Source organism: Solanum verrucosum, unplaced genomic scaffold (assembly GCF_900185275.1).
Source record: "Solanum verrucosum unplaced genomic scaffold, falcon-dt-bn FXZP01000255.1, whole genome shotgun sequence".
Classification (NCBI taxonomy): domain Eukaryota; kingdom Viridiplantae; phylum Streptophyta; class Magnoliopsida; order Solanales; family Solanaceae; genus Solanum; species Solanum verrucosum.
Window position 1 is genome coordinate 1,017,586 of NW_026020006.1, and position 26,696 is coordinate 1,044,281.

The following is a 26,696-nucleotide window of genomic DNA, read 5'->3' on the forward strand; positions in this document are numbered from 1 at the left end:
TGCGTTCTAAATTGAAAATGTCAGTCCCTTTCCTTTCTCTATTCCACGGCCTTCTTTGCTTTGTTCCAAATAAGAGTTTCAAGGCAAAGTGGTTTGTTGCCTACTTTACCTACTTGATGACTTTCTCCATTCCATCACTTCTTTGCTTTGTTCCAATAGAGTCCCAAGGCAAAGTGGGAACGAATGCCTACTTTACCTACTTCACAAAAGGGAATGCTTACTTTACCTACTTCACGAAAGGGAACAAATGCCTACTTTACCTACTTGTAGAGTCTAAAGGCAAAGTGGTTCTATGCCTACTTCATGAAAGGGATCGAATGCCTACTTTACCTACTTTACAAAGGGGAACGACAATGCTGAGACCTTACGGGTTTTGAGGACAAGCATATGTAGCACTACATATAAGCAAAGCACTTCAAGAATCAAGATCATTATAAAAGGAAAAAAGAACCCACAAGCACACTAGGCTGTTTTAAAATGTAAAGCTCTTTACAAATTTAATCTTGTTTTAACTGGCCAAGCACAAACTAATCTCCTCTTTCAAAGTCTACAAAGAAAGAAAAATCTTTAAAACGATACGACTTGTATGTCACTCTCATGGTACTGCTACTTCGCTGTCATTCACCCAGGAGTATTTAACCTTGCAAGGATGTCCTTGCTGATTCACACGAAATTCCACATGCCCCATGCTACTCGGGTCAGACCATAAGCTAGTGATACTCTCGCCAAGAAATCTCTGACAAAATCCGCCTGATGTACTTAGCTGGAAACACTAAGAAGAAAATGATGTTTTGTAAACTTTCACATCAATTTAAGGTACAACAATGGCAGAAGATAAATATTCTCTGATACAATAACGAGGCAAATTCCTAAAACTTGCTCCCAGAAGCTTTACCTCTTCTTTCTATGGTAAGTAGGAGAGAAGAAATCATGTCGCTGTTATTCTTCAACATCCTCACTTGTCTGCTGCCCGTTCTCTGGATTTCTAGCGGCACTATGCTTTTTATGCTTCTTGTTCCTAGCTTTCTTGGCTTTCATACGGCGTTTTTTCTCATTTGCATCAACCCAAGCATAATCTGAAGGTATACGGAAAGGGTCAATCTCATCCTGGAAACTGTGGTTTCTACTGTCGCTAGATAGCTCATCACGGTTCCCCTTCATCCATGAAATCCATGATGTAGAGCCATCAGATTCCTTAGACTTAGCATCTTGGAAATTTGTAGGACTTGAAAGAGGGGTTGAAAACTCGTCCACTGGTTCGAGCTCTTCAAACTTTGTAAATGTAACAAGAACTCGAATTGTAGGAACAATAGGTATAGCAACCTGGAGTGCAGTAGACTCTTGTAAGTTACGAGGAAAACTTCATCATACAGTCACATAAGAACGCAGTTCAATTACTATCCATCAAATTCACAAGTATGAATGTCAACTGGAGTGAAGGAATAGTTTCCCATCACCAACTATGATACACGCAATAAGTACTAAAATTGAGATTCTCCGATAGATCTAACAAATCATATAATTAGGTTGCTACAAACCAAATTTAACTTCTTACAACGACCATCACCTTGAAACTTCTATCCCAAATTGCACTGGTTATAAGTTTCATGGATAGTCATTAATCACTTAACTTTCATTACACTAAAGTCGCCATACCTTTTTTTGACAACTGTGGTCTTAGGACAAACATGCACAACTCAATTAATTTCACGGGTATCTGCTGCCTTCCACCAACACAAGTATCACGTAACTTTGTCCACCAAGACTTAGACAAATGGGAAGAAATCATCTAGTATTTTTGTCTCCACTAGAATTTCAATCAGAGACCTCACGGTTCTCAACCCACTTCACCACTAGGTCACACCCATGAGTCACTGTATTATTTTTTGTAATAAAAAAATGAGTCGACTTCATCTAAGTACCACGAAAGTCACTAAACCATTCTCTGTAACAAAAAAGTCACTCCACTCTACCTAAGTATCACGTAAAGTCATTAGAACTAGGAGGAAACAAACAGACACATTCTATATCATACTTGGGCAAAGTTGAATATCTTTTTAGCAACAAAAAGGATAGTTTCTTTCCATGATACTTGGCAAAGTTCTTTTGTTACAAAAAATAGTTTAATGACTTTGGTGCAATAACATAAAAGTTGAGTGGCCATTTGTGAAATTATCCCTAAATTGCATAGTGACTTATATATTCTGTTTTTGATATTGCAATGATAATTATTTAAGCTTATAAGATTAAGTCCATATAATAATTTGAAACTTACTTTGCCATATAGACGATTTACAAGCCAAGACATAAACTATTTCTGATCCCTATAATAAAATGTTGGATATCTGATGATACTATTAATCAACTGACAAATACTTAGAGCATCCACTACACACAATTACAACCATAAGAGAGAAATCTTCACTTCCATTATTCAGCAAAAAGTCAAACACATCCGGTTTAGCCATTTTTAAGCATCTTATCAGGTCAAGAGTTGCAGATTATCAATAGATTTCCACATTATCAGGCAATACCTTCTTTCTTACAGGTGATAAGTAAAATAGTTCTGTAAAAGCAGCAGCAGCAGGAAACACATAATATAATCACAACAAGAGTCGCAAAGAGCTGGTTTTTTATGCAGAGGCACGAAAAACTCTTAACATGACATGCTCAGGATTATTACCTCGACAGAACTCTTTGCCATTCTACATTAAATTTGAACATAGATCTTTTGGTAGGTTTTGGGAGTTATTAGGTTGTATTTGCTGCAAGCACAGATGAGCAGCGAGAAACAATGCTATATTAGGTTACTGGAACTTTGTTTTTAAAATAATGGCAGCTTATGGGAACTTACCTAATAACACATTTCCATCACATCAGGAAAACTTAACAATTTATAAAGGACAGGTCTCTCTTAGTAGTTAGTAGTCACTAAACCATGATAAATTATTTCTACAGAGTACCACAATCAGATGAATATGTTGGAAGGTCCGTCAAATAACTATTGACAATGGCAACATGATCCTCAATTTCCCTGCTAGATTCAACTGTCTCAACTTGGACATCATCATACACCCCAGACAGCTGAATCATGTAGCTGATTGTCATTCTTTTGAAGTAAATGCATCAGCCATCTGTTGGTTCATGATATGAATGTCACTGCATGACTTGGATATCATGAACCCCAGGCACAATTGCATTTATGAGGTGATATAGTAGTATCAATGAAATCTTTTACTTGATTAAAAACGAAACCCCCCCCCCCCCCCCCCCACACACACACCACCTTCGGCATTTAAGTATAAGCCATGTAGAGAAGGGAAACGACAGAGCAAAACTACTGAAGAAAGCACAAGAACGATGAGAAGAAAAATGGAAAAAGAATAACAAGATAGATCCTAGAGAGAGACAGAGTATCAAGTACCTTGACAGGAAATGTGCCAGGAGGTAATTTCGTAGTTAAAAGCTCCCTTAATCTTCTGACAGCTTTAACCTTGTTGGCTAGAATGTCAAGCAATGGCAATAGTTCTTCTGTTTTCAGTGGGAAGTCTGGCGTCAACCACAAAACAGGTCTTAATCCTTTTTTATACTCACTTTCGGTCTTAGGCTCACCTATGGTTCCTTTCTTCTTTTTCTTCTTGCTGCTCTTATCTTTGCTCCTTTTACCATCCCCAGAATCCTCCCGAGGAACTTCAGATGATGATGCATGATTGTCATTTGGTCTCAGCTTGCTATCCTCTGGGGCCAGCTTTGAGAACTTCTTTACAAGCTTTGAGTCCTCTGAATCATCACTAGTGTCTTTAGGGCCTTTTTTGCTCCAACCAAACCAACTTTTCTTCTCCTTTGTAACACCATTGGATTCACAACTCTGAAATGAACCTCCATCAGAGTTTCCATGGAAATCGTGAACTTCAGGCTCTTCATACTCACCAGGTCCATCTGAATTGCCCATCCGAAGTGCAGAGTCTAACTGCATTCTTTCTTCAGCTGTTAATGCATCATCATAATCATCATCACCACCATTCACTACTTTCTCATCATCATTCACTGTAAAGAGCTCCTCATCAGTTATAGCACCAGGAACGCGCCTTGATTTTACACTGACCATGACATTAAGCATATCATACACCTTTGCCTTCCAGGTACCAACCATCTCAGACCTCTCCTGTCTCCTCCAATTTAAGTGGGGAATAAGCTCCGCCTGGGTGACATCAATTCCTGGTCTATACATATTTGTTTGGGACATCAAAGCCACTTCACGAGCAACTTCAGCTTCTGATGGTTGCACACCAGCTCCCTCTAACGCATTTGTAATCTCTTTCTCCTTATGAGCAAGCACAATCAAAGAACCAGGACTCAAAGATCTGTTCCCATCTTCTGATGAATACCCTTCTCCAAGAAAGAGGAAAGTTTGATCTGAACGTTGAATGCGGAACCCATCAAATCCTGCAAGAGTCATATCTGCACGAAGATTAGAACCCCGTTTCCAAATCCGGTAAGTGTCTGACGGAGCAATCCGTCCAATGAATGGTATTACCGAGCTCTCAAAGTGAAAGGTTATCTCCATGTAGAAATCACGAATCCGACCAGCTGAGGCAACAATCCTAGGAAGTCTGCGGCACCACTTGGCCCAGGCAAGGGGCTGATAATGCCTAGCAATAATCATAGCAATATTCTCCTCCTTGGTACACACTGCTTCCTGGAGAGCACTCCACCCATTCTCATTCTGAAGACTCCAATCAGCACCTGCAGCCATTAAAATCTCAGCCGAGACAGGATCCCTCATCCGAACAGCAAGGTGCAATGGGGTTTCACGGCCAGGAACATCCCGCCTATCAATTACTGCAGAAACAGAATCTGCATTAAGCTCAGCAGCCAGAGACTCCGTCTCAGTGTTCACTTCACCAGCCTTGGACAGTTGAGGAAGGTCAGCAACTATTCTTTTCAATGTAGCATAGTCTCGCTTAGCCACAGCCAAATGAGCTGAACTGTGAACGTACTTGGACCAATCTTCCATTGGTTTCTCTTCAACTCTACCCTCTTCCTTTCCAAAGTACTAGGAATAAGCTAGAATTCACCCATCTATCACCTCAAATCATATATGACTTTCTGTCACTGACCTTCAATTAAATCAGTTATCTTCTTAAATCTTGCTCAGAATTGAAAGTAAGGATTACCCAAGATCAAAGAATTGATTTTTTCTTGGATTTTCCCTATAGATGTCGGCTTGAGCTCCCACGTACTTCACCAATTACATCAGTGCAAAATTTGCTGAAACACAAACACCATTATGCCCTGAACTCCAGTATCACTAAGCTCAAATCTGAAAAAAGGAAAAAAAATAAATTCTTCTCCCTCCCCAAGAAAAACAACAACATACCCAGTATAGTCCTACAAAGTGGGGTCCGAGGTGGGTAGAGTGTATACAGCACACCTTACCCGGTTACCCTTACCTCAGGGTAGAGAGATTGTTTCCCATAAACATTCTACTCAAGAAAAACAGTCCACCCCACGAAAAATAAGATTATTACTATTTCAAACACACATCTAAATTCTCTTTAACCATAATTTTTCTCAAATCTAAAAAAAACATAACAATTATAGCACACTTTTTATGCAGTTTCTAAGCACAGATTCTATTTCCAAAAACTCAATTGACAAAGGAACATTACATACTCATCGATCTAACTCCACTTTACTGCTTCAATCTTTGTAACACAATTCAACATAAAAATACCCAAATCAATACATACAACCCATAAACACAAAAATACACACAAAACCCACAAACAAAAACTAGAACTTTACATCAAACCCAAATTAATACTTGCAACCTATAAACACAAATTATACACAAAACTCACAAATAAAAACCAACACTTTACAGCAAAACCCAAATCAATACATACAACCTATAAACACAAATTATACACAAAACTCACAAATAACAACCAACACTTTACCTCAAAAATTCGATTACAGCAAAAAAGGGGTTTGTGCTGACGGATTTCCAAGATTTATTGAGGGGGTAAAAGCGGGATTTTTTTTGTTGTAGAGAGAGAAAGTACTAAAAATTTCTACAATTTCTGCCTCAAATAGCAAAAGGGTTTTACTTTCTCTCTCTAGAAATTGATATGTATGTATAGATTTCTGCAATTTCTGGTTTGCTGCTATATACCTTACTGGCTTTTGTGTACTGTAGTTTTGCTGTTTCTGTACAACTATTTAACTGTTTGCCCCTCGATTTTGCACTAAATTACGGAATTGCCTTTTGCTAGTTTCACTGTAAAGCGCGTGGATTACTTTTTGCTGGACCCAGCGTGTCAATGACTCTATGAGGGTATTTTTGGAAGAATAAATTTAATAGCCGCCGACTCAATCGCTTATAAAAAAAATAAAATCGACGAATGTATAATAAATAAACAAGATATGATATTCAATATATAATGTGTGTATATTGATTAAAAATATAAATAATGAGTTTATACCAAATTGTCAAGTTTTGTTAAATTCGTAATAAATAAGAGTTTATACCAAATTGTCAAGTTTTGTTAAATTCGTAATAAATATGTTAATTCTATCTTAAATTGAATCGATTTTTTTCTTTTAATAGGTCATGAATTAGACTCAACGAATTTCTAGAAAACGAAAAGTGATCTTATTTTTATTGGGTCCGATAAAGATTAAAAATCTTGAGCGAATTAGAGAGTTTTGTAAGGCTCATTAAAGAGAAAACACTTATTATTATGATCTTTCCATTTTTAAAACTTGAACATTTAAACTCAAATTCTTATTCTAATTAAGATTACTTTTATATAGATAGTGAGAACAATTTCAATTATTATAGCCACATGTTTATGGTCAAATTTTGAATTTTCTTTTACCTTATTGAATATAAAAATTCTTTTTTAGTCTAACCTAAATACTGAATCTACTGACTAAGTCATTGGATCCTTTTTAAAGGAATTATTTAAGAGTAACTAATTTCCAATAATGTCAATGTTTCTCCATTTTGAAAAAATATAATTTAATAAATAAATTAGGTGAGGCATTAATTAAATAAGTAAACCTTAAGGAGCCAACTAAGCTCTCACATGAATCTAGTCATTAAAGTTGTGTATTTGGCACATTTATTTGGCAAATTCCAAATGAATATTTTCCTCTCTTTTTACCCCCAACAAATTATAATTAATTATACCTGATAAAGTGCTTTCAATGAAAGATAATTATGTATTTAATGCTTCATTTGAAATTTTTGATTAAGAATGAAGAGATATTATCATCCACTAGAAACAAATTTAGAGAATCGATTACAACTTTACGTGAATCGGGTAACTTTTATAAATCATAATATCCTAATTATAATTGTAGTATTATCTTGAAGTCGCTAAGAAAATCATAAACTTCAAAATCCTAAGCGGTATTTATTATCTACTAGGTAGGGATCTAGAGGGTCAGTAACAACGTCATGTGAATTGAGTAATTTTTACTCATACATTAATTATAATTATATAATTAACTTGATGACGATATAAAAACTTAGTAAACTTCAAATTGAGAATCTGACTCTAATTAGTAACCACCATAACCTTCAATGGTAATTATAATTATTGTTATTAGTGTAACTATATTATTTCGTGGGCCTCAATTTGTGTAACCTAATTTGTTCGTGTATGATGTTTATCAAAAGAAAGAAAATATATTCAAGCATGTCATAGTATTTATATATGTGATTATAACTTATAATAGTATATCATTAAGAAAGTAACAATCATATACAATATTCAGAACGCCAAAGATAAAAACATCAACAACCCTAGAATGACAAATTTTCATCTATTTTTTTTTTTTTGGTTTTCCACCCAGTGTCCCGAGCCCACATTGGAGGTCCGACTAAATTCGGATCGCGCTCTGCAGGGCCCATTCAAGGGTGGCGCTCCCAACATGATTTTCTCCATACCCAGAGCTCGACTGAATTTCATCTATTTGTTATCTTCTCCTCTATCACTCTATGGGGTCAACATTATGAAGTTACCTAGGTTCAATTTTGACTATATATCTATATGAAGAAGTTTAAAATTAAATTATTCTTAAATAAAGATATATCTTTTCATTATAATGATCAAATTTTTATCTCTCTTATCAAGGTGTTATACAAATAATAACATATTCAGTATAACTCAATAAAGTAAAGTTTGAAGTGGATATTGTATGTAGAAAATTTGTTTATGATAGACCCTCGACTCATAAAATTATGAATTTATTTTAATGTTTTTTTAGTGTATAAATAATTTGTGCACGTGTGTTTCACACGTGACATAGTTGGGACAAAATTGATAAATTTTTGGTTAAAGAACCAATCAAGTTGGTTCTCAAAGGTTGGTTTGTATTATATTGTGGGCCTTTTTACCCCACAAAAAAAAGCTAATGTCTGGTACATTTTGTTCTGGATTTTGTGAGACCTTATGGGCTTATTTTGAGGCCCATATGTCTGCCAGCTCACTTCTCTTTCCTGGCCCACTTTTGCTTTTTCACGACAGGTAAATACTTACTTGCACTAGATGTTTATATAGTAAGAATACGTATCATTTAATCATAGTAAAGGGACAAACTCTTGTACGCATAACACATTTCATTCATTTGTATGATGTAAATATCGAGATGAGTAGGTAAGGGCATTACGCTGCAAAAATACTGGTGATTCCCTTCCATCTCTCTCTCACACACACTTAAGAGGCAAAGACACATTGAATCAAATAGTGTTATCCGGCACAATTTCGTTAAAAGAATTTAATTTATATGTATATAAAATAAGTACTCTCGAAGTTTTCTTTTGATGTATGTATATACCTTAAAATTGACAATACCTACACAAAATCTTGTGTACGTCACAACACACTCACACGAGCCACATAGGTTCAACCGTTCAAGCAACATGGATCAATACACCAATTTACGAATTCAACAGAATGTAGTAGTTTTAGCCAATACATTTGGTTTTTTAAGAAAATCCACTTTAATATATATATATATATATATATATATATATATATATATATATCTATTCGGAACTCAATCGTTATCCTATCCAAGAATCAAGAATCCATAAACGTAAAACTTATAGTCCATCTCTAATTGTTCAAAGGTGATCAGCTGAACACTTATTTTTTGAAAGATTATATAAATTTTAAATTATATTTTAGTAAAAATTTTGATTGACAAATAGAGAGGCACAAAATAGGACATGCACAGAGAAGCACATGCAATGCTGCTAGGTATGATTGGTCCCCTCTAGCATGTGAAAATGTTCTTAATGGACAGTGTTGGAAGCTTTTTTAATTGGCTCTTTCAAAGTACAAACCGTAACAACACAACTTTAAATATGATCTAAAATATCTTATTATTATTATTATTATTATTTTTTAAAATCCTTATCAAGAGAAGGATAAAATAGTCATTTGAAAATGTTACAATTCATGATATTAAGTGTCAACCAAACCCTCTATAATTCGTTAGGGGGATATTGAGTTTATTAGTATTATAGGAAACTTTATTTGTTGGTGAAGCAAACCCACTTAAATTCATCTATCTTTTGAACTAAAGAATTATCGAATAAGGTTTGCGCATGTTTTATCCTTTACAAATCTCACTTGTGAAATTACACAAAAAAGTATGTTGTTGGGACATTGGATTTCCGATGATCTATTGGAAACAACCCTTCTATCCCGCAAAGGTAACAGAAAAGTCTCCCTACATTTTGTCCTCTCTAAGCCTCACTTGTGAAATAATACTAAACATGTTATTGGGACATTGGATTTATCAGCATTATTACATTATAGGTAACTTTATTTGTTGGAGAAGTGATTAATAATAACTTCGATCATCCTCCGATAGTGATCTCTCCTGTCAAATTCCCCCTTTGCCCCCACAGCCTATCCTTAAAGACTATATGAACAATGGCTAATTTCAAAGAAAAGATAAGGCAAGAATTATACCTTTTAGACTATTGTATTGTCCAAATTAGAACACACATACTGTACATTTCACTATATGGACATATTTCATTCAATGTTTAAAAGTGTTTTTCATCATATTATGACAATTTTAATCCTGAAGTTCAAGGTTAAACCTAAACCTAAAACTTTCATCTTAATCCGAACTTGAGACTGACAATGTAAAACTCCGTTCATTCTTGCTCAACCAAATTCAAGGGATATTGAATAGTGATACTAGAACGTTTATTACTTGTGACTAATAAATCAACAGAGTGCCAATTGACAGGAAAATTACCATACTTGGCTTCAACATCCAAGTGGCAGGACAAAGAAATAGAGAAGAATATCCTGCAGTCCATAACAAAACTATCAAAGATTCACGGAACACAAAAAGCAGATAACATGGCACATTGGCACTCACTACACTAAACCTCATCTAGACAAAAACGTATCTGAAACCGCTGAAAATTGGAACAACAACAAATAATTAATAACATTGATTTGTTACAGCAAAAGAGAAAACAAAATGTGAAAGTTCTGAATTACCAGAGGGTACATTATCGTCAATTGCTCATGTGCCAAGCCCTTGATAATTCATGTTGGCAGTTTTCAAACTAGCATGGACAGATACTTCGAGAGAGCGTGCTCTGTGTAGACCAAACAAAACTTCCTCTGTGGCTATCTCAAAAGATCTCCAAGAGCAGCTTATCCCACATTCATTTCTGTGCAAAATGCACTTTGCGGCTCAAAATTCAGCTTCAGATGAAGTTCGCTGCAGGCACTTCGCTGGAAACTAGTACAGATTTAAAAAACAGGAGTTCAGCCTTCTGGTATAGCAATACCCATATTATGGCCAGGGCCTTCCAACTCACATATTAAATAAATGTAATAGAAGTGATCAAAATTGTAGAGGCCACAGTGATAATAGGTGGCCAAATTAGCTAAGCTAAAATGAACACACACACACACACCGAGCTATATACTTGTATTGCAACTGAAAATGAGATGAGAATGTATCTCCTATCACTTGGCTACGATATAATCTCTAATAAAAAGGGATTCTGCATTCACCTGGGTGGTCAATAATTTTGTTATGAATTCAGTTCCAGCTAGCATTCAATATTTTATTTTATTTTGATAACCGAGAAATCCGTCTGTGACCCGCCCTTTGGACCAATCACAGCCTTCTAAACTCGGTGGATAATGGGCCCGCCCCGCAATATTCTTCACTTAAATACCGGGCTTCGCTTTGCATGGTGTGGGGCTTGAACCTGCGACCTAAGCCACAAATCCTCCACCTTTTGCCACTTGATGCTCAAAATATGTATTTTCCTCATCTTTTCAATTATTTTAGAAGGAACAGTGTCGTGAAATTAAAGTAAATTATACAGTAAAAAAATACTTTAGGTTCAGCGATGGTTAGTATCATCGAAAATGGAGCCACCCCAGGTGTTTATAAGTTTAGTCGAGTACTAGACCTTCTAGCAGCTTCATAATATTAAAGAGCGGATATTTGAGTTAAAAACCAGAGAGATCTTGATAAGAAACACTGTTTCACAGAACTATCTATCTATAATATGTACTGGTTGAAGGAGATATAATAAAATGGATTGCTCATACCTTTCCACCTTGCCAACTGAAAAACTCAAAAAGGCGCTTCAAGTGATTCATCCCAGACATCTGCACTTCCGTTGGAGGCATCCTCTGCATCTTCCTCCATTGAGAGTCTAATATATTCCCTGTGTGCAAAGCGATCCCACTCGGTCAAATTCGGGTTCTCACGTTCCTGGAACAAAAAGAAAATCATATTAATCTGTTGGTAAGAATGATGAAGAAATGTAGATCGAGCTCATTTACTTATTAACCAAACATTAACTCACTTGACGTATAAGGAACGGGTCGCGAGTTTCAAATGCCATGAACTTATTGAGGTTAAAGAGAACATTAAAAACACTGCTGGATAGTTTATTTCCCTTCAAGTCGTGTAACGTAAAATAACTTTGATCCTGCAAGTAAAGAAACTTCAGTGTTATGTATCATTCTGAAAATTAACCCAGATGGTACAATTAAAACATTATATATTGTGCATCTACTCAAACAATACAAGTTGAAGAATGACATAACTTGTTTCGGTTGGTAAAGAAATCGACTACTTCTTTCCCAAACTAATCATATATTTAGGGAAGAAAACACATCTGCTGTGTTTCTTCTTTCTGCAGGACCATTGACTAGGGAATTTACTCAGCACATTGGTTTACCATTTCACCATCAAGAAGATAAAAAATCTGCCTGCCAACCTCCACCAGAGCTTAAAAAGAAACACAGTTCACTAACTTTTTTTATCTATGACAAGGAAACCTGCAGCCGCTACCCTTTGGGTGCGCACAGGGTAAAACCCCGCTTCTATACAATAGCTCGCAAACCACACATGAGAGGTAACCCTCACTAGGCAAGCCCGGTGCGACGAGCTCGACCCAAAAGGCAAACCCCTTGCTTTCGCTAGCAAGGGGTTTCAAACTTGAGACCTCCAACATGGAAGTCCCGAGCCCAAACCACTGGGACAATGCAGTTCACTAACTTTTAACTTCTACATCGCTTTCTTTCACATAAAAAACTATTCAGACAATGCAACTTACAAACTTCAAGTTAGGTACCAAAAGTGGTCAACTAGAAGTGTTCTCTCATTACAGTAGAAAAAGCATTCATAGGACACAACATGATAAAGATATCAAATGTGAGAAAAAAAATAGGATTACCTCTGGATTAATCATGTCAACCATCTGGCACAAAATATCCTCAAAAAGCACTGGCTCTTGGCCCATGCATTCCATTCTATGCAACTGCTCCTCATAAAAGAATTGCATTTCATTCCTAGTCAGAATACCATTTCCATCCAAATCTATGCATTTGAACCTGCCCATAAAATAAATTTAGATAGAGAGAAGGCTGTGGTTATAAGTGAGTACTTGTTCATTACCACAACTATACAATTCAAATTTTCTGAAGAGGACTCATCATTTTATAATACCATTATTTTGCCCAAATTCTTGGCTGAAATGAACAGAATTAAAGCGTACAACCCTAATGCAACACAATCAACTAATGGTCTTCCTGACTGTCACAATAATTCTTGATATACTCTAAATCTTCAAAATGCAACAACCAGCGATTTGACTTCCAACCCATTAGCTTTCAAATACCAAGATAACCTAAAGAACAACTAACAAGGTTAGCAAAAAGGACGATAAGGAAAGAAGACAGAAGAGTTTGGAGGACTAGGCCAGCTTGCATTTTCAGGGTACTGTGGATATAGAAATCAGAGATACTTTGAAGATACTGCAGTATCAGCTTGTAAACTCAAATATCAACGTCTGTAATTTTTATTTTATTTTTGGATTTCTTTTGGTGTGTCGACTCCAACTTGTTTGGGACTGATGCATAGTTGATGGATTTCTTTGGTGTAAAATATTTGACGTGTATGATCAAGACACATTAGTTGACTTCTCAGTTCCCTAAATTTTGAGGGAGCTTGAGTTATCTACTATGTAAAGATTCTGCACCTCCTGGATTAACAAAAGTAATAAAAATGACCTTACTAATCTGAAAAAGTCCTCTGTGTACTCAAATCTTATGCAGTCAATTAGTAACTTGGCTTCCAGTTAATAAATGCATGTTATAAGCTCCCATAGGCCATTATTGTAAATATTCACATCTCATTAAAATACTCAAATCACCAAAATTATTTTGTATCAGAATCAGAGCAGGACGGGGGGAGGGGAAGACGTTGATTCTATTCTCATAAACAAATTATAATAAAACAGGCACGGCAAAAGCACTTGAATTATCATTCAGTTTTCCAACCTGTGCGAATTACTTTCGTACATCTTAGATGGTACTTGGATTAAAACAGATCTAGTCTTGGTCTTTTTTTTTAAGGTGCTAAAACGGTATTGGTTTTGTTTTGTTTTTATTTTTCCCCACCTTTCCACAAAACAGTGTGTTTGTTTGGATTAAGGTCTGGGAAACAACCTTCGACTTCTCTTTTTCTGATAAAACAAAAAAACTGTTTACGCAGAACAAAAACAATTGCTGAAAACAAATACGAAATATAATCTTAATGCAACAAATATATGGCTAGAACTAGAAGTAGGTAATTTGCAAGGAAAATCTTATTCATACTCGTGATATCCTGGTTAGCACAAGCATATTAACCTTATGAACAATAATAGCATATACTTCCAAGTACCAGCATCTTTGGTGATCCCAGATGCTATTAATTATTGGAGAGCCGATTCTCTTGACCTAAACAAAAGTCTTTTTGAAGACTTACACCAACATCTCATCCCCCTTTCCTACTCAATAAACTAGGAAAGCACAATACAGAAGGAATTCATCAATCCAGCTGCAGTCATAAAATTGGCATGGATAGTGGAAATCAGTTGGCTCCTTAAAGGAAGAACATTACTAACATAATCTCCGCTCAGCAGGAAAAAAATTCACAAATGATAAAAAAGAGACTCAAATGCTCCATCTTCATAAAAAGAAGATACATATGCTCTATTATAGAAGAATCAGGAGGAAAAGTTTTAACATTCTAATGGAACTTGAAAAAGAGTTTCATGTTAATCCTGAAATTACCAGTACTCAAGACCAGGCTCTGACGTTTTATCCTCCTCTGATAATATAAAGTAAACGAAGTCTTCATAACCCATCTTTCCTTCAACTTTACTTGTAAACTTCCTTGGAACCTGACAAAACAATTAAACATGCTAATCTTCTCTCTACTAATCAGATATCCCTGTGGGGACGACAGAAAATTAAAACATAAACTCCTTATAACGTGATAAGCAAGCATTCTTAAAATACAACAGTTTATTCATTATTGCAGGGAAGGTAAATTGAGAAGTGACAGAGTACATGGAAGACTCAAACCTGAGAAAATATTCTATCAACAATCCTGTATGTAAGGGCATGGTTGCCATATCGAATGAGGTTCTCTTTATCAATCAGAAAATCATGATCGGTATCGAGCTCCCAAAACTTGCAATATATCACGTAAAAGTGTTCATAAGAAAAGTATCTGCAGCAAAAATAAGGTGCTCAGAGATGCAGCAGAAGTATTTACTTGATCAGAAGAAGTAACAAGAACTTGCCCGAAGTTATCAGTGAGAATAATGTCAAGCAAAAGCCAGTAGAACAAACTCTAAAAGGTAAAGAAAGTAACAGAATATTTGACTTAGTCTCTGTGAGAACCCAGAGTTTTAAAGTAATCTGCAAAACATTGTGATGTCCTTTTGTAATGTCAATCTTCCAAAAAGGATTTTGCTAATCAGTGATATATACTGCACCTTTTCTCCTCTCTTCTTTCTTTGACTAGTAAAAAAAAGACCATTTCCTAGCACCACCACTTGCCACATAAACATGCTTGTATTCAAACCACACGACATTAGACATTTTGATGGCAATGAAACAAGAACAGATGGCATCAAGTGAAGTAAAAGACGTGAATCTCTAAAATTTCCCAAAAAGAAGTTTGTACATTTTTTCATGTCTACATTAAGTCGATACTGTTGCAAATGTATTTACCTAAGGACCTTGTTAATATCTTCTTCCTCATCTGCATGTTGCATTGCAGCAATTAGGTCAGAACGCTTCAGCTCCCTGAGGGTAAGATGACCATCACCCAATCTATTCACGTAGAAAAATATTCTGTATATTACAGTTTCAGCTGGCCAATGCAAGAAAATTAACTGTTACCATAGAGTGTAGTAGTTTGAAACCCCTCTATGTTACAAACAAGTATCTAAATAAGATGTATCATTCCACCTGTAAAAAACAGACTATCTACTCCATTCCTAAGTCCCAAAAGGGTAAAAAGTTAGCAGTTACCTAAACTAGTTTGAATGGGACTCCTTTATAGCGAGCAACTAAAGGAAATTTCAAGTCTTAGTTAGATGAGAAATACAAGGCATTAGAGTTCTCATGCTTGACATACCAAAAGCCCAGAAAAGGTAATTGCTCCATGCGAGATAACACAGCTAGGAACCCTTAAATCTTTCATTGCCTTTCTTCTCAACCACGGGGCAGGGGGATGAGTAATACAGCACACTTAGTTCAACATATAATACCTGTCCAGTTCATCCCACACACGCCCACCTCACTGAAAATTTTACAGCAACAACTACCATAGCACTTCTAGTTTTTTTGCTATGGTTAAATGTAACATCTCAAGATAGAAATTAATAGGGAAGTCTAACAGAAGAGATTACTTAGGACAATGGTTATATACATCACAAAAAGCATTGACGATTTCAAGGGCACAAAAAAATTCTGCATGCATTAGCAATTAATGCTACATAATATTGAGAAGGGTACCATATCGCTCTTGAAATTCGGGTGTGTTCCGTAAGAACTCTAAACCAGGATGTGTTGCCAAAAGATCTCGAAGAACAGGCTTGAAATCATCCTACAATCAAATTGGTTGAAATTTCAATAGACGGAAGGAAAAAAACAAATCCACAACCTTTCTGTTGCATAAAAGTAATCTCTTTATAATCATGAATAATCAGACAAAATCTTTAGCTCTTTTGAGATAGGATGAGCGAGAAACTACAAAATAATGTGATGAGCCATTCAAACAAATAAAAAACAAACTAGAGAAAGCACCTGTGTCAGGTGTTTGAGATCTGGCTGCTTCAAGATTGTGTAAATTTGGGTTGCTATATCTTTTGTCAACATGTTTCCGTTGACCCAATAATCAACAAAGACATCCCTACAGCCATGTTAAGCAAATAGCATCAGCAAACTCTCTTTCAAGTAGTTTCAGACATTACTAGGAAAATATTAGCACTAAAAGCTCAGGTATACTATGCATCAGCATTACTAGTACCCTATATCAGGTATCACTTCTGAGTTGGTCTTTTTCTAGTGTTAGTAGTTATAAATAAACACAGGAGAGGTGTTCGAATATTTTTTTTAAAGGTCCAGATGTGATATAAGTTCACAAGGCAAAGAGTTCCAGATACAGACCAAAAGAAGCTCTTTAACTTGAACTATTGAAAGACAACTAGTAAAGATCATCAGCTCATAAAACAGATTTTTTACACTACGAACTTAAGTTCACAAGGTGTACTTTAGTTAAAAGAAAGAAAGAACTCTCCAGAAAACAGCATTTCCCATCTAGTGTAAAAAAATTCCAAGATGTGAAAGGAATGTTGGAAGGTAACAAAGTGAACATGTCTATTAAGGCGCCAGTCACTTCAGTAGGATAACAATTACCAAAATGCAATGCTATTTGGGAGAAAATCTTAGGATAATGTTATTTTATTGTATGATCAAACTGTTTTATATTTTTTTTGTGTACCACACTAATTCCTTTTTATTTGGTATTCTCGTCTATTCAATTTTTAAAATATAAAGGAGGGTGAATATACATCAAACCCATCTCAAACTGAAATTGAGGCAGCTAAGGCAAACTATCCAGAATAACAATGTTCTGTCACAATGCAACAGATCTGACTAACTTTAGAACCTCCCAAAAAAAAAAGAAAAATACACTTTATATCGAACTTCAAAAACATATAGAAGGATATCTGTTCAAGAAAACGTATTCTTATATATCTTATAGAAACATGTTAGAAGAGGACAAAAAGACATAGAAAGATGTTAAAGGAAGAAGGGATGGCCTTCATCCCATATTTTCATTTCCACTTTCTGAAGGTGCAGATGACCTTCTAGGAAATACCCAAAAGAGTTAACGAATCATCTCGAGAATTCAGAAGAAAGATAACATTTACCTTGTTATGATGCCTGTTCTATCAACATCAATCTTCCTAAAAAGAACCGTGGAGAAGAACGATGGTAACTTGCATATTTCCTTAGTAATTGGTTTGAATTCTGACAACCAAGGAAAAAATAACTTAAATGGAATGTCAAGATGCACACATAAATAATAATAAGTCGCATCATAAAGGTCAACTGCCCATATAGCTAGCATAAATAATGATAAACTACTCTTTAAGTATCAAGAAACTTTTTCTTATAAAAAAATACGTGATCCAGCTTAGTATTATGCTTATATTTGGTTTATTACCCCGCCCCTACCCCCACCCAAGAAAAAAGGGGGAACCTTACCATCCATTTGTAGTCCATCCGTGTGACCATAGAAAAACTGGTTTATTCTAAACAAGCAGCGTTCCTTCAATTCATTTGGAGGTGGACGGCCATTTTGAAAATAGAACTGCTATCATCATATGCATTTGATCAAAAAGGAGAAATCATCACAATCTGTCTGTGCCAAAAAAAACAAAGGCATCACCCTGAATTAGTTATGCAACGTTTCCATACCTGTGGTATTAGCTCTTTAACAGGCTCGTTCACTAATTTCAAAGGGGATCCTAACATAGAGGGGCCTGCCCTGGGTCTCGTTGTTCGTGGCGAACCAGATGAACTTCTTGGGGAAAGAGGAGGGGTACTTCCAGCCGGAAACATAGACGGCAAAGAACTGCTTGTTGCTACATTTGTGCTGGAAGAAGTTCCAGTCGCATTCAAGGGACCACCAGCTTTAGCATTATTAATCAAATTTTTCACCTGCATGTAGTGAAAAAGATTACTTTCCATTTGCCAATCAACCTGAGATCAACAACTATATTTAAATGAAACGGGGGGAAATGCATAAATCATCGCTTCTATTTGAAATAATGCAGGGCAGACAGCACAAAGCATCATAGGCCCCCAGTACTGAGAAAAATCCACATGGATGTTCAATAGTCCATCAGTTCAATGTTCAATTCTTAAAAGCTCAAACACGTGTGAACATCCAAAGCACCAACAATACAATACAATGCCGAACATCCTCAAGCATTACTATCACTGTTCATCACCAACAATACAAAAATTTACGAGGAGTCCCTATTAAACCAGAGCACCACCACATCTCCATCATCCTGGGAAAGCTTCTCAGAGACAGTAGTTCCATGAACACAGTGATTCCATTATCAGCGACTGCAACAAGTTGTTGTAGTCTTATATGCATATTATTATTCAAACTCTGAGAAATGTTGGATTTTTGTTGGTAAAGAACAAGAGTACACTCAAACAAAAGAAACACAATTGATCCCAGAGTCCAAAGAATGTACAATCATAACAAAAGTAGACAAAAGAACTCAGAGAAAGAGCACAGAATTGCAACAGACTATTGAAATCTTTCTTCTACACGCCACACAAAAATGGTTAATACATCTTCACGGTGCCTTCTAATCATTCCTCACCCTAGAGGACTTGACAGTACATTCACTAAACATGATACTTCACTCAACATAATATACTTAACATTCTCATGAAGTCAACATATTATAGTAGTTAGAATCACTTCTGTGAGATACAAGACAGATCATATAGGAGCACATTATGATGCAATAACACACTAACTTGAAAGTACTGCTTGTAACTACACTTCACAATTTTCTTGAAGCCTGGTACTTGAGCATTACCCCGGTAAAGGGTGGCAGGCTGGCGGGATGGCAATCCAACCAGTTTGAATCTATGAGCCAACTGGGGGTAGAGTAGCTAATTCACAAGGGAATTGTCAGTTATACCAACCACAAAAATTTCAATTTCCCTTTCACTTCTTTTCCAACTTGTCTGTTTTTTTTTTGAAAACCATTGTGTCCGGGACGGCTTTTGCACACCTCGGCTAATACCCAGCCAGCTCCCACCACTAGGTACCAGGTAACTCTGTCCACTAAGGGTACAATGGATAGAAAGAAATCACCTAGTGTTTTTGTTTCTACTTACTAGTGGACCTCAAGGTGCTCAACCCACTTCAAAGACCACCAGGCCACACCAAGGTGCATTCCAACTTTGTCATTTTGGCAACAATGTTCCATACTTAACATGAATTACAAATCATTCATAGCCCAAAATCCTTCACTTATCACCATATCAACCAAGTTATGGAAAAAAAAGAATGGACCCAAATTAAAATTTCAGAATCTAATTCCTAATACATCAAAAAACAAAACAAACAAACTATCAGCAAAATTAAGCACGGTGGAACTACCAAAGGTGTCGTAAATAGAGCTAACACTACTGGTAAGAAGGAAGGTCCAAGTATGACCACCACGCATATATCGCAGGAAAGCTAGACTCAACTACCAACTAACCTTCTACCTTATTCCACAACATCCAAACTCTCCTACCTAAGGTCATGTCCTCGGTACGCTCAAGATGCTACCAAAATCTAATTCCTAATACACAAAAAAATACACAAATGATTAGCAAAATTAGGCACTGTGGAACTACCAAAGGTGTCGTGTCTGGAAGTGATAGCCATTGATCAAAAAGCTTCTGGGCAACAAAAGGATTATCCTTGATAGCAAACGACGAAACATCAGGAAGCTGCAACAGTTCAGCATCAAGCCTCGCTACATCACCAATTAAATCCACATCCATTTTTTTACCCTCTTCAACTCTCTAAGCAACGAAATCAATCCAAATCCAAATCCTCAACTCTTCCAGAACTTTCCTTATCATCAAACAAACCAAAAAAACGAGCTTTCACATCACCAGAACGTCGCTTAAAGTATCAATTTCTGATTATTTTTTTCGAAGAAATCGACAACGATTTTCCGAATTGAGGATTTCGTTCTAGATCCTTCTAGATTTATGAAATCTGAGGTGAGATTGTATTGATGGAAAACGAATTCTAGGGATTTGAATTCCGATTGAGAGATCGGAGAAATGGAGAGAATTTACACAAGCTCGAAACCCTTGAAGCAAAGTAGCAATTGTGTGTGTGAAGGAGGAAATGCAAAATGCTAAGTTGTGTAATAATGATGTAATTATATATATCTAACCTACAATTATATGATTTCGTTTAAACACTCGAATTATAGTTCTAATGAATATTTAAACAAATTTTATTTAAATTTTGGGCGAAAAAAACTATGCGTCTGAATTCACGCGCCTTGACTCATTTCACATGTTATGTGTCACCTCCCCGGAGCAATTGGGACTAGATAACTCTTTTCATCAAAGATAAGACAGACGAAAAGAATTTGTTTCTGTTGAAATTTAAACTTGATATGTAACCTCACTACACAATAAAACCTATCCATGTTTTGATTTAGGTTGATTTGCTTAATATGTGGTTAACTTAACTTGTTAATAGATGTTTGAGAATGTACAAAAGTTTTTTCAAATTTTGAACTATAAGTGTCTAATAGGAACACTTTATCATGTATTCAAACGTTCAATTGGAGTAAGATGTAGTTCGAACGTCTAAATAATTTTTTCTGACAAATTTAAGAGATTGTCGATGTATTATGTCGTTGATTATATGAGCCTAACTCATTTACAACAACAACATAATAGTGAAATCTCACTAAATTGTATATAGAGAGAGTAGAGTGTACACAGATCTTATCACTACCTCGTGAAGGTATAGAGGCTTTTTCCGAAGCCTAACTCATTTGTATAAATAATTTTATTTATCAAAACTTAAATATATGAACGTTTAAAATAAATTAACTAATATTGTTTGTTATAGTTTTGAAATATAAATGTTGATCTCTCATGAGTTTCATCTACTTTATCAGCCATTAAACTATACTCAAATTTTTATATTTAAGATTTTTAAAACTAAATGTTTTGTTAATCTAAATTCACATTGAACTTAGATATACAAGAGTTATTATGTAAAAATTAAACATAATTCTTGACAAAATTCACATTGAACTTAGATATACAAGAGTTATTATGTGAAAATTAAATATAATCCTTAATGAAATAAAAATTCAATAGAAACTTTTCTATAATTTTTGCTCTTCTAAGTCAAATACGAAACTTCTATTTAATGATGAAAGGACCATTACCTTCTCGAACAACCACAATCATTTAATTTTATTTCACACCAAATAAATATGATATAGTAGCTTAGTAAGAAAATAAAACAATCTGTTTTTTAAATCATTCAATGATACAAAAAATGTAAGAAAAAGTGATCAAGAAACTAATTGCACTAGCATTTTTCAACGCACACTTTCATCTTCAATCAACTAAATCTTGTACTTCGCTCAAATCCCATAAATTAGTTAACTTATGGTCAAATCATAATGACTATACTATAGTTGTATATTCCTTTAGGCTTTGAAATTAACCATGACAGTTGTGTATAAAATATTCCGTGTTCAGAGTTCAAAGTAGAATCACACCCAAATGAGTGTGATGAAGACAATATACAAATACTAACACAAGTGTTTGCTTCCACAACTCGAACCTGTGACCTAACTTTTCAATCTGCAGGATCAACAACCTCACCAACCCTGGGTTGATAAACAAAATTTGACATTTTAACATAATAAAACTATAGGGCATTAAAAGTGTGAAAAATGAAGGGTGACATTATATTCACTTATTTGGTGTTGGCACATTCCAGTATCCAACTAAAATGGATCAATTCATTACTGAGCTTTGAAATCATACAATGAACTTAACTAAGTTGTTTGCAAACTGGATTATTCTAAGAAAATTATCCTGTATAACTAGTTTTTTAGGCAATAAAAGGCATGCACTACAAAATCGTTGGCCATGACACTCCACGTAGCTTTTGACGAACAATATCATGTTCATTGAGATGGTACGATGAGTCTGACTGCTGATCAAATTGAGGAAAAAGGGTGTGAGCACAGAGTGAAATTCATCAGCTTTCTAGTTTGTTTGTCTCGGCTTCATTAGTATTATACTCGTCGTCGTCGTCGTCATCATCTTCTTCTTCTTCTTCCTCCTCATACATGTTGCTCCTAAACTTGCTTAGTTCAGCCTTGCCATCATCATCTTCACCCAACAAGTCGAATCCAAATTTGATGTCTCGATGCTTAACCAAAAGCCAACGGAGCAAGCGGTCTTCTTTGTTCAGGTAATGCAGTTCATTGTTTAAACTGGGTGGTGTCATCACTGTCATTTGCATCAGTTGACCCTAAGAAACATGCAATATCCTTAAAAGTTGGTAACAATAATCAAATACCGAGGACAAGAACACTTCTAGTGAAGTTTGACAGACTTATTTTGTACTGCTTTGCAAATATACAGAAGAAAAAGCTTAGTTCTAAAGGTCTCGAGAAAAATTGTCATGTGTGCATCACAGAAAAGGAATACAGAGGTGTGGTCATCGCAACAGTACCTAAACGAATTTGGAGTTTGTTTTGTCATGCACCAAGATAATGGAAAGCGGCACAGAATAAATATGAGGTTGGGGCTAAACAGCTCTCTCACAGCAGTTAAAGGGATTAATTCTTAAAAATGCCAGACATAAAAGTGAAAAATTGAAGGGCTAAAGGTCAGATGACAATCATATTTGAAATATTTTACGAGTACTTTACGGATTTACCTTGACAAATGCTTGAGATTCAAGGAAGCAGTGTAAGATTCACCAACAGACAATACTTCTGTGGTGGTTCCTTTGAATTGATCATATCTAAATTTTAAATCTTTTTTACAATTCTCAAGATGCAGAGGATATTCCTAGTATTTTAGAGTTCCTATGACCTTCATAGGAGTTCTTCTTTCTTTTGCAACCTTTGGATATAATTATTACTAGAACACTCCTTGTGTATTCTTTTGTTTATAATACAAGTTGAGTTTCTCAAAAAAAAAAAAACTTTTTTACAAGTACCTTAATTTTAAGTTTTGATCTGAAACTGGTTTCGTCTAACATGATTGCCTATTTGCATGTGTAGCATCTGACACTCAGTTAATCCGCATTATAAATGTACACAATAGTATTCTTAGTCTTGACATGCAGCCATTTGAAATTTGGGCAGATCCGGGGGAGTGGAAAAGGGAATTTCTCTGGCATACTTCTTTTTTTGGGGTCGGGAGCTTGCAAGGTTAAATACAGGGACTTTCAAATAAATCACTTACCTACCGGGATGGAGGAGGGGAGAGATTATAACATTACTGAAAGTAAAGGATATCAAGAGAAACACACCTGATAGTATCTTCCATCTAGTTTCTTAATGCCATAACCCAGTTGAACAGTTCCAAATGACTTTAAATCTGTAAGGACGCCATTTTTTCGATAGACATGCTTCCCAACTTTTGCAACGAGGTCCATCATAGCCTCCTTCTTTACATGGGGTTTCAGTAACAGCATACAGTCGTATAGTGGCATCTTGTGTCTTCTCTTGATTCAACCAACTTCAGGAATCACAGAACTGAATTACATCAAATCTTGGAAAATGAAAAACTACGACAAGATGCACACTGCAGGTAATCAAAGCCAACTCAACCAAGAAGTTCACTCATTGAAGGAATCATACTCCAAAATGCTGTAACACATCGAGACATTTTCTTAGTAGCACTGAAGTTGGAAACAGTTTTTAGATAGTAATATTCTTTTGAAGTTCCAGGTACCCAATGGTATACAGGTCCAGTGCTCTAAAACTTTTTGAAGGTTTAAAAATAATAATTTTGAGAGTAAAGGATGCTATGTTCTTCTGATAACGCAAAAGAAAACAAAGGAAACTTTGTTCTTCTGATAACACAAAAGAAAACAAAGGACATTTTGTTCTTCTGATAAGCAACACAAAGGAAATTCTCAATATGTCAGTTTGAATTATCCTTGAAACACACCTTAGACAGAAAGAGTAAAACAGATACACAAATGGGAATGACAAAACACATACAAAGAAGGAAAAATATCAACTCCCAATAAGGATCCGCAAAACATAATTCTAACCTCTTTTTTTAGTCAGTGGAACATTATCTAACTTAATTGTCCATGAAGCAAACTAACCCAAAAACCATTGGGTACCTATCTGATAAAGATGAATAGCTAAGCACTCAAACTCACCCACCCAAAAAAAGAGCGAGAGAGCAAAACAAGAACAAGAATAAGTTCGCATGAATTTCTAATGTTTAAAGGATAAGAAAATAAGCATTAAATGTAGTATCTTCAATGAACACCAAGATGGGTGTGATAGCCATGGAACCTGAATTTCTGTATTTGATAACTGATCTCATGATCAAAAAAAAAGTCATAAAATTTCAATTCACATTTTAGAGTTTCTGTAATGAGCAGTAATTAACCATACCAAACTACATTTCCCCTCCCCTAAGAAGTGAATGAAGTTTTGTGGTTTGCATGAACCAAGGGGATGAGTTGACAAATTATTACAGGGAAACACCATAACTTGCTCTTGTTTTTTGGTTAACTTAGGATGCACTTCCGAAGATTTACACGAGACTCTACAATTTCCGGATGACATCAATATTGGATTGATCTTACGATTTACATTATGTATCGAAAACACTCATCAACTAACCATCCTTTCATGAAAAGTCACGTGCTTTCAAAAGACACCTTTTTTTGGACATATCATTTCCAAAATATTGGTCGCAAAGGTATCATCACCAAGACGGAACGCAGAGGTGGAGCCAAATAGGGCCTAGGAGGTTCATCCGAATCATTTTGGCTGAAAATTACGTTGTTTATACGTGATTAAAATTATTTTTCCGTATATATGGTTGATGTTGAACCTCCTTTGACTTCTCCGTGTGTTTACTTATCCATATTTTGAGCCACTCAGTGAAGATACTAGCTCCGCCAACGGATGTAAAAATTGTTAACAACCAAATACAACAAGACAAATAATAACAAAGATCATAAATTTCAGCTCTCAGTAACTTCATATCATTGCTAATTAAACTATTTCAGTTTTCCTTTTCCTATCAATTCTAGTAGCTCAAAACCTAAGGAATTACATTTGCATGAGAATTTTCCTTCCTGTGCATTGCTTCTACACCAGAAAACTAAGAAACGTAGCAGATAAAAACGGAGAGCTGAGGGTTGTGGAACTACTATATAATGAGATACAGAAAGATAAACCGAATACCTTCAACGCAGATCGGCGCGTTTTCGAAGTTGCCGGAGATGTGATCGGCGCGATAGAGAAGTCGCCGGAGATGAAGTTAACTCTCAGTTCACTGAGCTCAGTTCCTGCTACTAGGGTTTTACTTCTGGTTTGAAAGTTATATTGACCCTCAGACTTTTATGGAAGTTGCAATTTCATCCATCTATTTCTCAATTTTCGTCTATAACACTCAAATACGTATACATCTGTGTTACTACACAATATTGGTTCCAAAAGATTATTTTAAAACTTTCTTTGTTTACTCGATTAGCCTATTATTTCAACTTTAACTCAAAATATATAATTTGAAGTTCGAAAAACATCTTCTAAAACATATTTATCAATTGTGATTCATAAAATTTATTTTTGAATAATTGATATACATTACATATTTTATGTTAGCGATAATTTTATAAATATGTAATTAAAACTATAACATATAAATCATATTTATCTTCATAATTTATAAATCATATCCATAAATTGTGTTTGTCGATCACGATTATAGATATTGTTTATCAATTATAGGTCTTGTTATAGCTAAATTATATACGTCTATAATCATCCAAAATAATAATATTTTGAGGGTAAAACGATCTACTCAAATCCTATTGTACCTACAATGTAAAGTCAATTGTTAGTTGCAATTCATAATAAGCATAAATCGTGCTTGTTGATCACGATTATAAGTATTATTTGTCAATTATAGGTCGTGTAATGACTAAATTATGTATGTCTAAAATTATTAAAAGTTATAGTATTTTAAGAATTAAGAAGATTGATGTATCGC

At 35.3% G+C, this 26,696-nt stretch overlaps 3 protein-coding genes across 7 annotated transcripts; all 3 read right to left on the reverse strand.

The window, feature by feature from the left end:
- Window positions 1-414: 414 nt before the first annotated feature.
- On the reverse strand, window positions 415-6,185 carry LOC125819473 (uncharacterized). 2 transcript variants are annotated; one of them, XM_049498900.1, is made up of 4 exons: window positions 5,964-6,185; window positions 3,425-5,323; window positions 896-1,323; window positions 415-763 (listed from the first exon to the last, which is right to left on the reverse strand). In XM_049498900.1, exons 2-3 carry the CDS (start codon window positions 5,015-5,017, stop codon window positions 940-942), a joined length of 1,977 nt encoding a protein of 658 aa, XP_049354857.1. In that variant the 5' UTR covers window positions 5,018-5,323; window positions 5,964-6,185; the 3' UTR covers window positions 415-763; window positions 896-939. The 2 variants fall into 2 exon arrangements, with proteins under 2 accessions (XP_049354857.1, XP_049354856.1); XM_049498899.1 differs by having other exon boundaries at window positions 415-772.
- Window positions 6,186-10,329: 4,144 nt separating this feature from the next.
- On the reverse strand, window positions 10,330-20,827 carry LOC125819476 (serine/threonine protein phosphatase 2A regulatory subunit B''beta-like). 2 transcript variants are annotated; one of them, XM_049498904.1, is made up of 13 exons: window positions 20,298-20,827; window positions 18,342-18,584; window positions 18,129-18,234; window positions 17,792-17,891; window positions 16,662-16,767; window positions 16,371-16,461; window positions 15,582-15,723; window positions 14,928-15,075; window positions 14,634-14,743; window positions 12,752-12,908; window positions 11,876-12,001; window positions 11,616-11,781; window positions 10,330-10,788 (listed from the first exon to the last, which is right to left on the reverse strand). In XM_049498904.1, the coding sequence occupies exons 1-12, from the start codon at window positions 20,445-20,447 to the stop codon at window positions 11,641-11,643; spliced, it is 1,620 nt and encodes a 539-aa protein (XP_049354861.1). In that variant the 5' UTR covers window positions 20,448-20,827; the 3' UTR covers window positions 10,330-10,788; window positions 11,616-11,640. The 2 variants fall into 2 exon arrangements, with proteins under 2 accessions (XP_049354861.1, XP_049354860.1); XM_049498903.1 differs by having other exon boundaries at window positions 18,129-18,237.
- Window positions 20,828-22,485: 1,658 nt separating this feature from the next.
- Window positions 22,486-25,997, reverse strand: LOC125819477 (uncharacterized). 3 transcript variants are annotated; one of them, XM_049498906.1, is made up of 3 exons: window positions 25,889-25,997; window positions 23,983-24,191; window positions 22,486-22,971 (listed from the first exon to the last, which is right to left on the reverse strand). In XM_049498906.1, the coding sequence occupies exons 2-3, from the start codon at window positions 24,163-24,165 to the stop codon at window positions 22,696-22,698; spliced, it is 459 nt and encodes a 152-aa protein (XP_049354863.1). In that variant the 5' UTR covers window positions 24,166-24,191; window positions 25,889-25,997; the 3' UTR covers window positions 22,486-22,695. The 3 variants fall into 3 exon arrangements, with proteins under 3 accessions (XP_049354863.1, XP_049354864.1, XP_049354862.1); XM_049498907.1 differs by having other exon boundaries at window positions 23,983-24,208; window positions 25,889-25,962; XM_049498905.1 differs by having other exon boundaries at window positions 23,983-24,322; window positions 25,889-25,952.
- Window positions 25,998-26,696: the final 699 nt, after the last annotated feature.

Bases quoted from the DNA above. Each gene is read 5' to 3' on its own strand.
- LOC125819473 (XM_049498900.1), bottom strand. From the start codon at position 5,017: ATGGAAGATTGGTCCAAGTACGTTCACAGTTCAGCTCATTTGGCTGTG. The intron at 1,324-3,424 runs GTACTTGATACT...ACTGCACTCCAG, and splicing joins CTGGCACATTTCCTGTCAAG to GTTGCTATACCTATTGTTCC.
- LOC125819476 (XM_049498903.1), bottom strand. From the start codon at position 20,447: ATGGATGTGGATTTAATTGGTGATGTAGCGAGGCTTGATGCTGAACTG. The intron at 15,076-15,581 runs GTAAATACATTT...TTTTTGCTGCAG, and splicing joins GATATTAACAAGGTCCTTAG to ATACTTTTCTTATGAACACT. The intron at 11,782-11,875 runs GTGAGTTAATGT...TTTTTGTTCCAG, and splicing joins ACCCGTTCCTTATACGTCAA to GAACGTGAGAACCCGAATTT.
- LOC125819477 (XM_049498906.1), bottom strand. From the start codon at position 24,165: ATGCCACTATACGACTGTATGCTGTTACTGAAACCCCATGTAAAGAAG. The intron at 22,972-23,982 runs GTGTGTTTCTCT...CATGTTTCTTAG, and splicing joins TAGATGGAAGATACTATCAG to GGTCAACTGATGCAAATGAC.